This window comes from Rhamphochromis sp. 'chilingali' (genome assembly GCF_963969265.1).
Source record: "Rhamphochromis sp. 'chilingali' genome assembly, chromosome: 2".
NCBI lineage: Eukaryota > Metazoa > Chordata > Actinopteri > Cichliformes > Cichlidae > Rhamphochromis > Rhamphochromis sp. 'chilingali'.
The window spans coordinates 20,826,657-20,842,401 of record NC_137930.1 but is presented as its reverse complement, the minus strand read 5'-3'; the positions used below and the strand labels follow the sequence as shown (position 1 = coordinate 20,842,401).

Below are 15,745 nucleotides of genomic sequence, written 5' to 3'. Positions count from 1 at the left end.
GTCTGCAGTTTCTCAGCCATCTACAGGTTGTCAGATTTCAGATCTATGTGGAAAGATAGTAAGAGGCTTCAGTATGTACATGTCTATTCACATATCTGCTGTAAAAGACAGATGTGCAAAGGAGGTGCTTCAAATGCAGCACTTTGCTGTTTAAAACTTTAAAATAGAACATTTCAGAATATTTGACACCACCCAGAATTTGAAAGAGGTTACCCAACCAGCTCTCAGTGTCCCGGCACTTATATTTGATGGCACTGCGATAGAAAGTTTCTTAATAAACAAGTGGTATAACCTTAAGGGGCGATCGTGGCTCAAGAGTTGGGAGTTCGCCTTGTAATCGGAAGGTTGCCGGTTCGAGCCCCAGCTTGGACAGTCTCGGTCGTTGTGTCCTTGGGCAAGACACTTCACCTGTTGCCTACTGGTGGTGGTCAGAGGGCCTGGTGGCGCCAGTGTCCGGCAGCCTCGCCTCTGTCAGTGCGCCCCAGGGTGGCTGTGGCTACAATGTAGCTTACCATCACCAGTGTGTGAATGTGTGTGTGAATGGGTGGATGACTGGATATGTAAAGCGCTTTGGGATCCTTAGGGACTAGAAAAGCGCTATATAAATACAGGCCATTTACCATTTATTTACTTATTGGGTTTGATTTAATTCAGTACGTTTCATGCGCAATCATCTGTGATGTTCTGAGGACAGCGATACTTCTGCTGAGGAGACATTAGAGAGGTTAGAAGTAAGTTTAATAGAAAATATGAAGCTGTTTTGTGTCTTTGTGCACGTAGTCATGTTCCTATGATGCACCCCAGCTCCTTCATTTATTTCGTAAATAAAGGAGACGATCAGACTTGAAAAGTCCATCTACCCAGACTGATTTTCCACAGTAGCTCCTCATACTTAAGGTCAGCTGTTAATGCAGGAGACCGTGTCCTCTGTATCCAGTGAGAACTTCCTTACCCTGATCATATTTCCATAACCATGACAGTGTTTGTTGTTACACCCTTATAATATTGAAAGTTGTAAAAAGAATTTCTCTCATTGCTCTGCAATGGAGTTTATATACATCACCTCTGAGGGTCCTACTGGATCGTTTGAAGCTGCATTGCTAATAATAGCACTAGATTACAGACTAGTGTGTCAGTGATCAGAGAGGTAAGAACAGGTTTATGTAAATTATTTTCTTCAAGTTGAGAAAGTACCCAAGCTTTCCTGACATGTTCTGACACATTTCGCCATCACTGTTGAAACTCAAAGGAGTTATTTGTCACTCAGAATAGAAATTGTACTGTTTGATTTCCTGTTTTTTTTCCTTTACTTTGTTTCATTGCGCTATGTTCATGTTTGCACTGCGTGCTTATTTTTATGAGTATCAGAGTACATTTTATCATAAGATTGAGAAGAACTTTTCACAGCATCAAAAATACTTGCACCAAGTTCTTTTCTTTGTTATATAGTAGTGTGAGTGGGCATAAGTCTCGCTTTACTTTTTTCTTATGTTTTATATATATTTTATATATATATATATATATATATATATATATATATATATATATATATATATATATATATATATATATATATATATATATATATATATATATATATATATATATATATATGCACGGTATGTACCACCGGCAGATAGAGGAGGTGGCTGATATCCAGAAATCCTACCAGTGGCTGGACAAAGCTGGACTGAAAGACAGCACAGAGGCACTAATCATGGCAGCACAAGAACAAGCTCTGAGCACAAGATCCATAGAGACTGGGGTCTATCACACCAGGCAAGACCCCAGGTGCAGGCTGTGTAAAGATGCCCCAGAGACAATCCAGCACATAACAGCAGGGTGCAAGATGCTAGCAGGCAAGGCATACATGGAACGCCATAACCAAGTGGCCGGCATAGTGTACAGGAACATCTGTGCCGAGTATAACCTGGAAGTCCCGAGGTCAAAATGGGAGATGCCCCCAAGGGTGGTGGAGAATGACCGAGCTAAGATCCTGTGGGACTTCCAGATACAGACGGACAAAATGGTGGTGGCTAACCAACCGGACATAGTGGTGGTAGACAAACAGAAGAAGACGGCCGTAGTGATCGATGTAGCGGTTCCGAATGACAGCAATATCAGGAAGAAGGAACACGAGAAGCTGGAGAAATACCAAGGGCTCAGAGAAGAGCTCGAGAGGATGTGGAGGGTGAAGGTAACGGTGGTCCCCGTGGTAATCGGAGCACTAGGTGCGGTGACTCCCAAGATAGGCGAGTGGCTCCAGCAGATCCCGGGAACAACATCGGAGATCTCTGTCCAGAAGAGCGCAGTCCTGGGAACAGCTAAGATACTGCGCAGGACCCTCAAGCTCCCAGGCCTCTGGTAGAGGACCCGAGCTTGAAGGATAAACCGCCCGCAGGGGCGTGCTGGGTGTTTTTTTTTTTTTTTATATATATATATATATATATATATATATAAAATGTTTTTGTAAAGAATAAGCTGGCGATACATGTGACTGTAGTTTATGGGTGTGGCTGTTTATGGCTTCACTGAGACATTTCGTGCCATTTCTTTGTGCTCATACTAAACAAATGATAAACATGCCTCTGAGACCTGAACATAAACTGCAAACCACTGTCTTCATATCTCCCTGCATGATCTTAATGGCTTGAGCGAAGCACTTTGTATGTGAAATTTGCTGTACAAATACTTGCTTTGACTAATATTTCAGCAAAAAAGTGCATATTGTTTATGTTTAATGTCACTTCTGGAGGTCTCATTCGTGATCGATGTATTGAAAAAACCAAATTTAGCCAAACAGAGCAGAACTGCTGACACAGACAGGAAGACACATCATGAAAAGTAAACACAGAGATAGCATAATGCTAAGGTCATAGATTAAAAGGAAATGGAAAGCACTAATGCATCCTTTTAAACAATCTAATGAGAACTATTTATATATGTTAATATAGTATTCTAGCATAGAGTCTTTACAGGATCTTTGTTATTGGTAAATGAATAATCACTTATGTTTTACAGCCATGAAAACAACATATTGGTACTTGTTATTCTTGTGGTGAATGAAAGGTGTGTAAAAGCAGCAGATGAGATAAGGATATGCGAGATCCTGAAGAAAAACTGGAAATCTGGCATTTTTACAGATAATCATAGCTGGTGAGTTATTTTGTGAGGTTCACATGGAGTTCCTGTAATTATTGGAAGATTTAATGGTGCTGAATATGCCAGACGATTGTGCACACTGTAGCTTAGGAAAACCTGGGGATAAGTGATAATTATTTGTTTGAATGTAGTTATTTTAAGCTTTTTCTGCGACGTCAGAAATATCTCCCTGTTTATATTAGATTGAGACCACGTGTGCATTAGATGGAGAAGTTAATAATAATAATAATAATGGATTGCATTTATATAGCGCTTTTCGGGGCCCTCAAAGTGCTTTACAATTCCACTATTCATTCACTCTCACATTCATACACTGGTGGAGGCAAGCTACAGTTGTAGCCACAGCTGCCCTGGGGCAGACTGACAGAGGCAAGGCTGCCATATCGCACCATCGGCCCCTCTGGCCAACACCAGTAGGCGGTAGGCGAAGTGTCTTGCCCAAGGACACAACAACCGAGACTGTCCGAGCCGGGGCTCGAACCGACAACCTTCCGGTTACAAGACGAACATCCAACTCACGTTGTATAATTCTGAAGATTTCACTGTGAATCACAATTGTGCAACTGTGCATCTGCATTTCAGCACGGCTCATTTGCTGATACATCCATTTATTTCTTGTATTTGTTTCCCTTCTGGAGTGTGAATGAACTCCTGCCTTATTTGTCCATACCTTCTATTTCACCTCAGGAAGGGTTTAATGAGAAGAATAAAGAATAGACTATTTAGATATATGTATATATGTATGTACATGTATTTGCTGTGTAAATGACTGAATGTTTGTTTTTCTTGTGCTGGAAGTTGTAGCTCGTCTGCACTTTTGCTATACATGATATAATGAAAACAAAGACTTCCAGGTCTAATTCTAACAGCACAGTCATGTCGTGTGATTGTTAACAATCCAAGCGGCATATCCATTCATCAACATCTTACAATTAACCTATTAACTTTTGATTCATTGGAGCTTTATTTTTAAAGAGGAACATAAAGAGTACTTGTATAACAAAAAAACATGAAGTTCTCACGAAGTCACATTTGAAGTGTTACTGCTTGGTTTTGGAGGTTTTTTTGTTGTGTTTTTGTTAATGGCAGACATGGAAACCCTAATGGTAGCACTTACAAAATAATAATAATGCACCTTTTGTTGAGGACTAAAGGTTTCAAATCTTAGCAGTGCTTTCTAGATCAGTTATAATCAGTTAGAACAAAGGACAATTACTGCTGATGTGCAGACCTTCTTTTCCTTTTCATTTATTTTATGGTAATTATGAAGTTATATGTTACACGTTTTTCATCCATTAAACCGAACTCTCTTTCCAATGAGGCAATGTCTCCTCACAAAGGATCAAATAATCGCGTCATAAGTTAGAAGTGTGAGTTTTTAAACGGATAATGGATTTTAAAGGCACTTACAGCAGCATTCACAAAGTGGGCCAACCCTAACTTCCTGCAAATACCCACACCTATTATTTACAAATCATAGGCTATTTGATTCTATAATTTTTACTTAAACAAAAGCGAAAAACATTTTTTAAAATAAAGTAAAAATTGGGGAGGGGGGGGGGGGGGGGGCGATTTAGGCCTCCAATGCAAACAGTTGATGACGGACCAGCTGTGCAGCTGCAGTTAACATGGTGCTCACAGTGAAAAGCCCACCAGTGTTCTCTTGCATAATTGCACTGCCACTAATTGGTAGTTTGGCCACAGATGTATTGAGCCGACTGGAGATTTTTAAAGAGCCTGCTGCACCTACACGCTGTGGGCAACCTACGTGCAGAAAGCGCTACGTAATCTGTGTGTGTGTGTGTGTGTGTGTGTGTGTGTGTGTGTGTGTGTGTGTGTGTGTGTGTGTGTGTGTGTGTGTGTGTGAGTGTGTGTGTGTGTGTGTGTGAGTGAGTGAGTGAGTGAGCGTGTTACAGACAGGCAGTGGAGCGTCTCTGGTCTCTCGTAAGCATCGCGGGGTTTAATCGCTCCTTCTCCTTCGTCTGCAGGAGGCGCCCGTCGAACCCGTCTGTCTGTCGTCGTCCCTTCGTCGGTCTGTTTTAGCCGTTGTCTTTAGACAAGTTGAAGTTTGGAGACAATAACCCGTCCTTTTATTTTACACCCCTCTTCTCCTGCTCTTTGGGTGAAGCTTCACTGTCATCCCGGAAGATTCAGCACCTTCTCTCTCTCCTCAGAGGAAGTTGAAGCAAACAGGTGCGTGAACCCACAGCTCGTGTATCCATCGCCCTTATCTTAAAATGTGTTAAAATCGTCCGTTTGATACTGCTAACATCTACACAGTTATTTAGTTATTTATGCATTTTTATCACACACTCCAACACAATAGATCCGTTCTCTATTCCGGTTATTTCAATTTATAGTAAAATCCATTCATCCATTCATGGATGCTTAACAAAGGCTGTGACCAGCAGTTCCTACAGGTGGGATTTCCAGCAGCCTCAGAGCACAGCTGCCTGTATGGGCTGAACCCCACATTTGCACAAATATTTCAGCCGGCGATATTGGCTTGGCAAACCTGTCGGAGGGAAAAGAAGAAGGGCGGTGGCATCGTGTGTGTGTTTCTTTCTTTTTAATATCGGGCGTTTCATTTCATCCCAGTGTGCTTTCTCACTGTTCCTGTTTTCAGCACCCTCACAGCTGTGTGTGCGTAAAATAAATAAATAAATACATCGGGAGCCAATCGAGCAGCCATGGACGCGTTAATGAAGGGTTTCTCTAAAGCCAAGGACGGGGTCGTGGCAGCGGCCGAGAAAACCAAGCAGGGAGTGACCGGAGCGGCTGAGATGACGAAAGACGGGGTTATGTATGTCGGTGAGTTCTGGATTTTAATTTTATTGGTGACAGTGTTGCCAGAAAAAAATCGACGGGACCTTTCCAATGCTACTAATTCACTAATATTAGTATAATTACTTCTATTATAGGCTGATTACTGAATTCAACAGGGGACTTGTGGGTTATATTTCTAATTGACCTCCACCTGTATGTTGTTACAGGTACTAAAACAAAGGACGGAGTCACAACAGGTAACAGCATACATTATTTCACTGCCTCTCTGCATGACTTTACCCGTTTTCTGAATTCAGTCTGACTTTTGGTTTGGCTCAAGCTGTTAGAAAATGTAATCTATCCAAATCCACAGGTGGTCAGTAAGAGAGCTGTACTGTAACTCTGTAGGTTGGGGTTATATTTCACTGTTTAACTCAACACAAACCGCCTAATCCCCCACAGGCTATGCCTTGCCATTTCTCATACATGAAATACAGAGAAGCAGAAGGAGGCCGTCTGCTGTAGGCATTCAGGGAAATGGCTGTGCTTTTGTAGGCAGGTGGGATTATGAGAGGAAAACACAACAGCGTGATGTCTCATTTATTGTGAAGGTGGACAAGGGATCTTTGCTTCCAGTGGGACTAAGCGATGCACATTAGATGATCTGATAATCTGCTTTCAGGTGGTCCGCACAGACCAATCTAATGTCCTATGAGTACCCACGACTTGACTAATTATCCCATGTAGCACTGCTGCATCCCTGTAAGCCACATTTTGGCTCACTGCCAATCAAGACAAAGCAAACATCACCTCAGAGTTGACTACACGGCAATCTGAACAGTTCTTAACTGTTTTGCAAAGTCACAAATTAGCATTACAAATTCCTCATGTTTAAATTGTGGGCCAACATTGGGTTTTTCCAGTGTTGCTGTAGGGAATACTTAAGCAAGACATCAAACAGACAGCAGAAGGTTTGGTGCTTGGCGGCCCACATGTCAATTGTTAATGACATTTTCAATCTTAATTTCACAAAGAGATCTCACTAAAAACACTCTGCAAGATGCATACAGGAACGCTGTTGAAGACTGGATACGTCACAGAGAAAGCTTTTGAATGAGAAAGCTTGCAGCCAGCTCCCAAAGTTGGCCTGTCAACCAAATGATATGTCAGGTGATGATCCTGTTTTAAATAACACCGCAGGCAAAGCAAGTACGTTTATTTACACCAAAGAAAATTATCATTGGCAACAGTTGACTGGGACATACTGTTGCCACTAAACAAATGTAATTGCTGTAGTTTTGGAAGTAAAAAGTGTTCCCATTCTTTCCATCAAGAATTTGTTTTTGTTTGTTTTGTTTTTTTTTACTAGTGTGACAGTGTGTTCTGGGATTATCTTGCAGAAATAAGCAAGACAATTTCAAAAAAGATATCGTCCAGATGTGCAAGTTAGATGTGCTATCAAACAAGGTCACACCCAGAGAAGGCAGTGGCCTTTCTGGATCTTGTTCATATATGCACACACACGCACACACACACACACACACACACACACACACACACATATGTGTGTGTGTGTGTGTGTGTGTGCATATTGTTGTGGCTCTATAGAGATACATCCTCTATTCTCCTCCTTTCCCTACAGTTGCAGGTAAAACAGTGTCTGGAGTTTCTCAAGTGGGTGGAGCAGTGGTTACTGGAGTTACTGCCGTGGCCCAGAAAACCGTGGAGGGCGCGGGCACCATCGCCGCTGCCACCGGACTGGTCAAGAAGGACCCAGCCAAACAGGTAAGAAAGAAGACTGTGTTTTTCTATATCAGTATAAGAACTGATATTACGATATGTAAGACACGTATATAGAGTCTGCAGTGTGGGTTACAAATTTGCCTAAAGAGCTAAAGATCACTGGTTTGATCTTTGGGGTTGGATCTGGTGCATAGCTCAGGTATATATATGTATATAAAACGGTGTGGTTTACAAAGTTTTAGATATTGCAGTCTCTGAAGAGGATGCAATCTTCTCAATACAGTCGGTATATATAACTCCAGCATTGAATACCCAAAGCTAATAGGTAGCACAAACACAGACCGTGATTACACAGTTACACCAATTTTAAACCATCATCTGACAGATGGAACTATACAAATTAAGGATACAACCTCCTTGTTTCATGCTATGACGAAGACCACAAACATTAGCATGTATGATAGCGTGGCTAAATAAATTGATGTACCTCGCCCTATGGAAGCTGGGATAGGCTCCACCCACGACCCTGAATCGAATAAGTGGAAGAGAATGGATGGACGGATGAATGACATTAAATTTTGTGTTGTACTACTTATTACTTTTAGGTCTTCAGGGTTTGAGTTTTAGACATTACAATTACAAGATGATAAGTGATAAGACAAATTCCAAGGGACTCTGGAGTTTTCCAGACTTTTCTTTTCCTCACCAAGAAATTTTTGATAATTTTGCAATTTCCAGTCATAACACATCCATGTGTCTTAGAATTTTAATTTTAGCATGCATGACCGAACATTATGGATGCTTACGCTTCCCCACGGCCAAATCAATATACCCTATATGCACGCAGTTAAAACACACCGCAGGAAATGTCATTTGGAGCCCAGCACATCCCTCCATTTCATGCTGTGGTCGCAAGCCATAACCCATTACTGTGCCAAATGGCCTCCTGACCTTGAGTCATTTGTCATCAATTCTCATATTTCTTCTCTGAAATGGAAGGTGTTACATATTGTTAGTTTTCCTGTGTTTTTCATCAGTCAGTCTGGCCTTCGTTTGTCACAGTAGGAGGAAAAGGCGAAGGCGGTTTACCGTAGCAAACCATTTACTGCTGAGACACAAGTCAAATATAAAGTATGACTCTTCTTCTGCCCTTTCAGTGGGTTCTGTGATTGTGTATTTTGCCACCGTCTTTTTATACATCTCTCTCTTTGCCTTAAGACTGAGATTTTGAGAGCAACTTTTGTATGGGTAGGGCCTAAACCACCAGTTAAGACAAATTTTTTCTGAAATTACAAGTAGCCTTTTGATTTCACTAAAAGCGCTTTGGAACAAAATCTTATGGTTGTGTTAATGTCGCAATCTTACACCTGCATAGAAAAAGTTAACTATTAACCCATGATACATTACTGTAGCATGTAGTTTGTTGTATTTTTTTATCTGATGTCACAGGAAAGAGGAAGGCTTGACTGAGAACATAAATCATGCCCTTATTTTACTTCATATTTTACTTTAAATTGACCCATACTTTGAAAATAAACACCATGGCAAATTAAAAATGACTTGAAAATAAGGTTTGAGACAATTATCTGATTAGGATAGTGTTAGCTGAGGTCAATGCATTTTCCCATAGGCTTCTAGACAGTCAGACTTCTTTAACCAGACAAGTCGCCCCCTGCTGGCCGTGAAAAAGGTTTAAGTCACTTCCGAATTGATTTCACTTTTAAGCGTCAGCATTAGTGTGTCTAGGTTCTTCATATACATTGATGGGACAAAGATAATACAGCAGCACACCGAAAATAAAGTAAACATGGTCAGAAAAGTGAAGCTAATGGCTCTTTTTAATTACTTTCACAAGTTATTCCTAAAAAAAAAAGTAAATACTTAACATTTGTCAACGCTGTTAGATCTTAATGTGTTTTTGCGAGAATCCCTGAACAGAAACAGCAAAATTAAACGTGTCAGTCACCTTTAATTGCAACTTTAGATCTTCACTTTTGCACTTCTGCTTCACATCAGCTCACATTAACGTTGCAACTCTTTAGCACTCGAAAAGACAAACTTCAGCATAAGCAGCAGAAAAGGAAAGAAAAAAAGCTGTCACCACTTTTGTTGTCAACACACAGCAGTTACACTCTCCTGAACTTACACTGTTATATATCTGGATTAATAAGGTGTTAAATTGTGCTTTTCTGACGGCAGCATTAAATTTGCCTGCAATAATTATCCTCCTCTCTCATAACGCTGCTGCGAGCAGCAGGAAATAACAAGCCGGCCAAATATTTCCCAGGGCAACGCAGAGACTTTGTCGAACGTTTGTTGTGATGCTCTCTCTTCCCTTAATTAGTTATGAAACACGGGAGAATCCATAACAGCAATTTAACAACAGCATGCACACACATGCACACATTTCTTTAAATCAGCCTTAATTGGCCGTGATTAGCAAATAAGTACCCAGTGGAAAGATAAGATACCAAAGAAATCATTGAGCGATTTCTCCTGCCGGTGGCGACAACTAAAAGGGTAGAAAGGGTTTTTCTGCAGCTTTTTTTTAATGCTTTCATCTTTTGTTGCTGGCAAAAAAAAAAAAAAACCTAGAGCATCTGATTTTTTTATGAAAAGACAGAATTGGCCGGCAACACCTTTCATCTTTCACAGAAGTTGTTTATTGAAGCAGCGAGATAAATATTCAGTCTAAAGGAAGAATCGTACATATACATTTCTGCACACTGTAACTACACACACACATTCAACCAACCATGCTTCCAATGTGTCTGTACAATAACTTTTCTTTTTCAGTGTCAGGTGAACTCACCTGTCAGGCATAACATTCCACATGTAGACTTCTGTACTTCTGTTATACCTTCTTGAAATTGACTTTAGATTTATAGTGCACATGTACATTTTTGCCACCCTTATTTTTACTTTATTGTGAGATTAATAAAGTATCTATCTATCTATCTATCTATCTATCTATCTATCTATCTACCTACCTACCTACCTACCCACACACACACACACACACACACACACACACACACACACTTTTCCCAGTGAGAAACTAGAAAGAAGAGAGCATCAGATTGTCCTCATTTAAGCGTCATTTCCAGCCGGCTCAGCCATTAAACTTCATTAATATTGATTTTATTTAAAAATTGATGCCAGGTTGAGCGATTCCCTCCTTTAGCTGATACATACACACAGACACACACAGATCCACAAACAGAGGATGGTGGGATGCTGAGTTTTGATTAATCTCCTCATCTGGTTGTTCCGCCAATTCATCATCTGCTGGTGAGTCATATCATGACAAGAGAAAAGTGATGAGGATAGTGGGAGAAGAAAATGAGGCGAGGGTGGGCAGCGTAGTAGAAAACGTGGCGTAGGGCAGAGGGGAAAATGGTCTCAATAAACACATCTTATTGATGAAATCTTTTCAGCCGCGTGTGATAAAAGCTGCCGTTTCACGTAAAGCAGTTTTTGCTTGAAAATGGCTCTGAAACAACACAACGTGGTCCCTAGAGAGCTATCACTTTAGTAGATTCGCACAATATTGCTTCACTGAGATATATGAAGCAAATTTCTGTGTAAAACTTTTGCCCAAAGTTGAGTCTGATCGCAGCAAACACACAAGGTAGAATTCACTGTTACAGTGAATGTCTCCGGCTCCATAAGGGGAACAGATGGAGGCTTGATGGGTGGTGTTAAATGCAACAGCAGGAGGACAGGGTCCAGTAACTGGAGCACCTCACATCAGCCTTTCATCTCAGTGCACTGTGACCACTCCCCATTAAGGAAGGTCAGTTCAATGGCACAGCGCAATCAAGGGAAAATAGGAGGCATCACCCACCCCTCGCCCAGTCTTCATTAGCGTTTCACGCCTCGTCCTTGTCCCGCTTTTAGCAATCACAGTGACCGCCGCTCGTAATGAAAGTTGTGAAATGAGCATGAATGAATGCATCCGCGAACAAAGCTGCAGCACAGTGAACTGTGCACGCTGTTTACGTTCAGTCTTTTTGTTTTATACTTTTCAAAGTTTTTAGCTCAGTCACACACAGATGAATTAGAAGGCCGCCACTTCAGATCAACTCATTGGTCGTCTGAAGATTTTAAATGAGAATAACCACAATTACAGAAGCTTCATTTTCATGGTTAAATTGAGTCTGTGTCACAGGCACAGCAGCTTTAAAAACTCAATGTTAATTGCTGGAAGAAGATAAATGTTTTGCTGACCCACCACTTCATCCTGACCTCCTCCATAGTGGATTTTGTGACTCATTAACAAAATCAACAGGTTCCTGTTGATTTTGTGAGACGCAGAACACGTAGGGGCTGATGCTGTCAGTCCACCCCAAATATTTTTTTTATTTGAAATATTCAGATAGATGACTGTAGAAAACTGTACAGAAATGTCCTCACACGTCCTTTTAAATTACTTTTGCCAAACTTTCAGTCATGTAATATTCCTTCTGCAGACACAAAAGCAGGCTCAAGGGATCACTCAGAGGTACTGTAGTCCCACAGCATATGTGGGTCACAAATGCGGAGGATGCAGCCGGTGTAGTTACAATGAACGTAATGACTGTAATTTGTTTTGGACAAAGGTGTCAAAGAAATATAATTTGATGTAATTAAATTGTGTCAGATCTTAAAAATGGCTCCAAGCAAAAATAGTGCAATCGCGCCCATTATCATATCCTTATTCCAAGGTTTTCCTGTGTCTAACAATTTGAATAACTGGAAATGGGAATATCAGTACATTTAAAAGTGAAGGTCGGGTCTTTAGGCTTCGGTTTGGCTTGTTAACTCTGTTGCTTGTTCACACTACAAGCAACAGAGTTAAAAAAAAAATGGACAACCTCAGTAGCTACACCTTTTCTATGTCACATGTCATCCTGGGGCCTGTGTGTATGTGTGAACATTGTGATCGGGCAGGGCTGAAAAAACCTTGGCTTTGTTGTGCGTCACACAAGCATCAGGTGTCAGTTTGGAGCTTCCATTGAGCAGGACTCACCTTTGGCTTCTCACCTGTAGACTTATTCTGAACCACACACGGGACAAAAGTAACCCCATGACGTCATGCAGTGGTTATGGATGTGTAGTGTAGTCTGTGAGTCTACACAAAGAGCTTTTCTTTTCCCCAGCAATAATCCCATGCTGTGCATGTTTGCTCAAAGTGACCACCGTTCTGAGTGCCGGTCTCTAATACCAGGGAAGAAATTTCATTTCTTTGAAATGACAGTTGGATGCAGTTAGTAGCACATCTACAGCTCAGGATATTTCACCTGCGTAACCATGTTTTTTATTCTTTCACTTTTCTTGCTGTTTTCTAATTTAAAATACAGTCGCATTTTAAAGATCGAGCACAAATAAAAATACAATCTTTCTCTTTGGTCTTTCTCCAGAGTGACGATGCCTCAGCGGTACAGGATGTGGCAGAGTCACCAGTTGATATCGACCCTGCTGATGTCACAGAGGTAAGGCCCACCTGCCCCCACCGACCGTGTTAGCTGCAAATCACACTTGACTGGATAAAGTCTTGCAGGTGTAACCTCACCTAAGTTTTATTAGAGGTATTACGGTATAAAACTATTCATTCATTTTAACACATATTTAGCAAATGGATAGTTAGCTCAGGGACACGATAACTCGCTGTGTCTTTGGCATACCCAAGACAATAATCTTTAAATTACATCAACATTTCTGTTAAACAAATGAAAGGTTCATATATTATTTGGCATTTGCTGGCAACTTGCTTAAAGGTTACATCCTGCTTAAGGCAAAGACAGACTGTGAGCAGCTCCAGACAGCCACCAGAGTTCATAAATAAACCATTTAATGGGTGGTGTAACATTATCTCCGTTACTTTGCACAGTTTCTGTGATGTAATGTCATTAAGCTGCACAGACATGCATCTTTCAAGGTGAAAACGATCGCGCCGCAGGAGGTCATCTGCATCCCAGATGATAAATCCAGACCTCTATTGTTTTTGGCCTGTTTCAGGAGGACTCTGACGAATAACCTGCTGGGGAGCGTCGCTGTCGAGGATAAATGATCGAAACATTCCATGTTGCTCTGCCAAGTCCCGTCGTGCCTCGTTTTGGTCCTTTATGGAGTCTGTGCTCAGCGTCGGTGTGCGTGCGTGTGTGCGTGTTTCCGTCCGTGCCGCCCCGTACGTCTGTACAATATCCGTGTAAATGTTGTGAAGATCGAAAGATGTCGCGTGAACGTGTTGGTGTGCGTCGGTGTGTGCCTTTTAAACATCAGTCTCGAAGGAGACCTCAGGTGTGTGTCCTCTGTGACCAGCTGTCATTTACAGTGACTCCCTCCCACTGAGAAAGCCAGCTGATCACTGCGTGTCTATGCGTGTGCGTGTGTGTCTATATATTTGTCAACTGTGTGGCTATGTCAGTAACTCAAACATGGAAATATACTGCAGTCTACAAACACCTAAGTGTCTCTATATAAATGAACACTTTACAGTGATCTGTTTGAGATGGGAGCAGAATAATATTCTCTATTTTTGTCTGTATACTGTCACTGTTTTTTGCGGTGGACTATAAAGTGCTGAGCTATTTGTGCTTTTCATATTTTTTAAGTTGTCACTGATATAACAGATATACTATATCATGTTGGATGGACTTTTGAAAACCCAGAGCATGTAAGGAACTGATATTCATTTAATGGGAATTAAATGTTGAATAAAATGTGTAAAAGTGTGAGACCCATGATGTTTTTAGAATTGTGCTTCATTGCTCAAATTAAATACAAAAGGAAAGAAAAAGCTATTGTCTAAAATAAAAGAGTGTAAAAAGAAACAAAAAGGCAAATCGCCTTTAGTCAGTAGTTGAGGAATAATTAGGGCAAAGCTATTTAAAAGTGACAGATGCGTCTTTAAAATGAATGCAGGAGATAATGGGCAGCCACTGTAATTTGGCAAGCACCAGCGTAATATGTTCAAATCATATCTGTGTGCCAGCTAAGATCTGGGCTGCGGTGTTCTGCACCAACAGGATGCGGTGAAGTCAGCTCTGACTCGTGCCAACACACAGCGCAGTAGTCACGACAGGAAAAAATAAAATCCGTAGCAGGGAGTGTGATCTGATTTGAAAGATTCAAATCTATCTATATAGATCTATATCTATATGTGTGTAGACTAGCTTTAAGTAAGTTGGCTGACCTATAACAATAAAAACGTGTTGAGAGCATTTTTAAAATTGTGGTGAGCGATGTTATGTGAATAACAGTGTATGTTAAAACAATGATCACACTGATAGTTCACAAGCTGGATGTCAAAGCATCTTCACTTTCTCACTGAAAGTGGGACAAAAATCAGTCTGTCCCCCTGATGACAGCCACTTCATTAGGAACAGTTCATTAGGTGTTCAGCTGCTCATTAACACTAATATCTAATCAGCCAACTACGTGGTAGCAACTCAGTGCATTTATGCATGTAGACATGGCTGAGAGGACCTGCTGAAGTTCAAACTGAGCTTCAGAATAGGGACGAAAGGTGATTTGAGTGACTTTGAACACAGTGTGGTAATTGGTGGCAGATGGGCTCGTTTGAGTATTTCAAAAGCTCCTGATTTTCAAACAACTATCTCGAGGATTTTCAGAGAATGACCCAAAAAAGAGTTCTGTGGATGTTTACGTCAGAGGTCAGAGGAAAATAACCAGACTGCTTCGAGCTGATAGAAAAGCAACAAAAGCTCAAATAACCACTGGTTACTGTACAGCCAAGATATGCAGAAGATCATCTCTGAAGGCAAAACACATCTAACCTTGGAGCAGATGGGCTACAGCAGGAAGACCACACCGGTTGCAATTCTCTCAACTAAGAAAAGGAAACTGAAGCTGGAATTCACACAGGTTCACTACAACTGAACAACAGAAGATGTGAAAAACATTGTCTGGTCTGATGAGTCTTGATTTCAACTGCAGCATTCTGATGGTAGGGTCACAATTTGATGTAGACAACATGAAAGACTGGATCCATCCTGCCTTGTATAAATATAAAGAACTCAAAGCGGCTGGTGAGTCTCTCAGTTCTCATCAATTACTGGTTTCTGCTTTA

General features: G+C 41.0%; 1 protein-coding gene across 1 annotated transcript; it reads left to right on the top strand.

Moving 5' to 3' along the window:
• The first annotated feature begins 5,074 nt into the window (after positions 1–5,074).
• Positions 5,075–14,385, top strand: LOC308392478 (uncharacterized protein). Its single transcript, XM_080875550.1, has 6 exons — positions 5,075–5,355; positions 5,789–5,973; positions 6,156–6,185; positions 7,571–7,713; positions 13,074–13,145; positions 13,672–14,385. Exons 2-6 carry the CDS (start codon positions 5,853–5,855, stop codon positions 13,687–13,689), a joined length of 384 nt encoding a protein of 127 aa, XP_080731676.1. The 5' UTR covers positions 5,075–5,355; positions 5,789–5,852; the 3' UTR covers positions 13,690–14,385.
• The last annotated feature ends 1,360 nt before the right edge of the window (positions 14,386–15,745 follow it).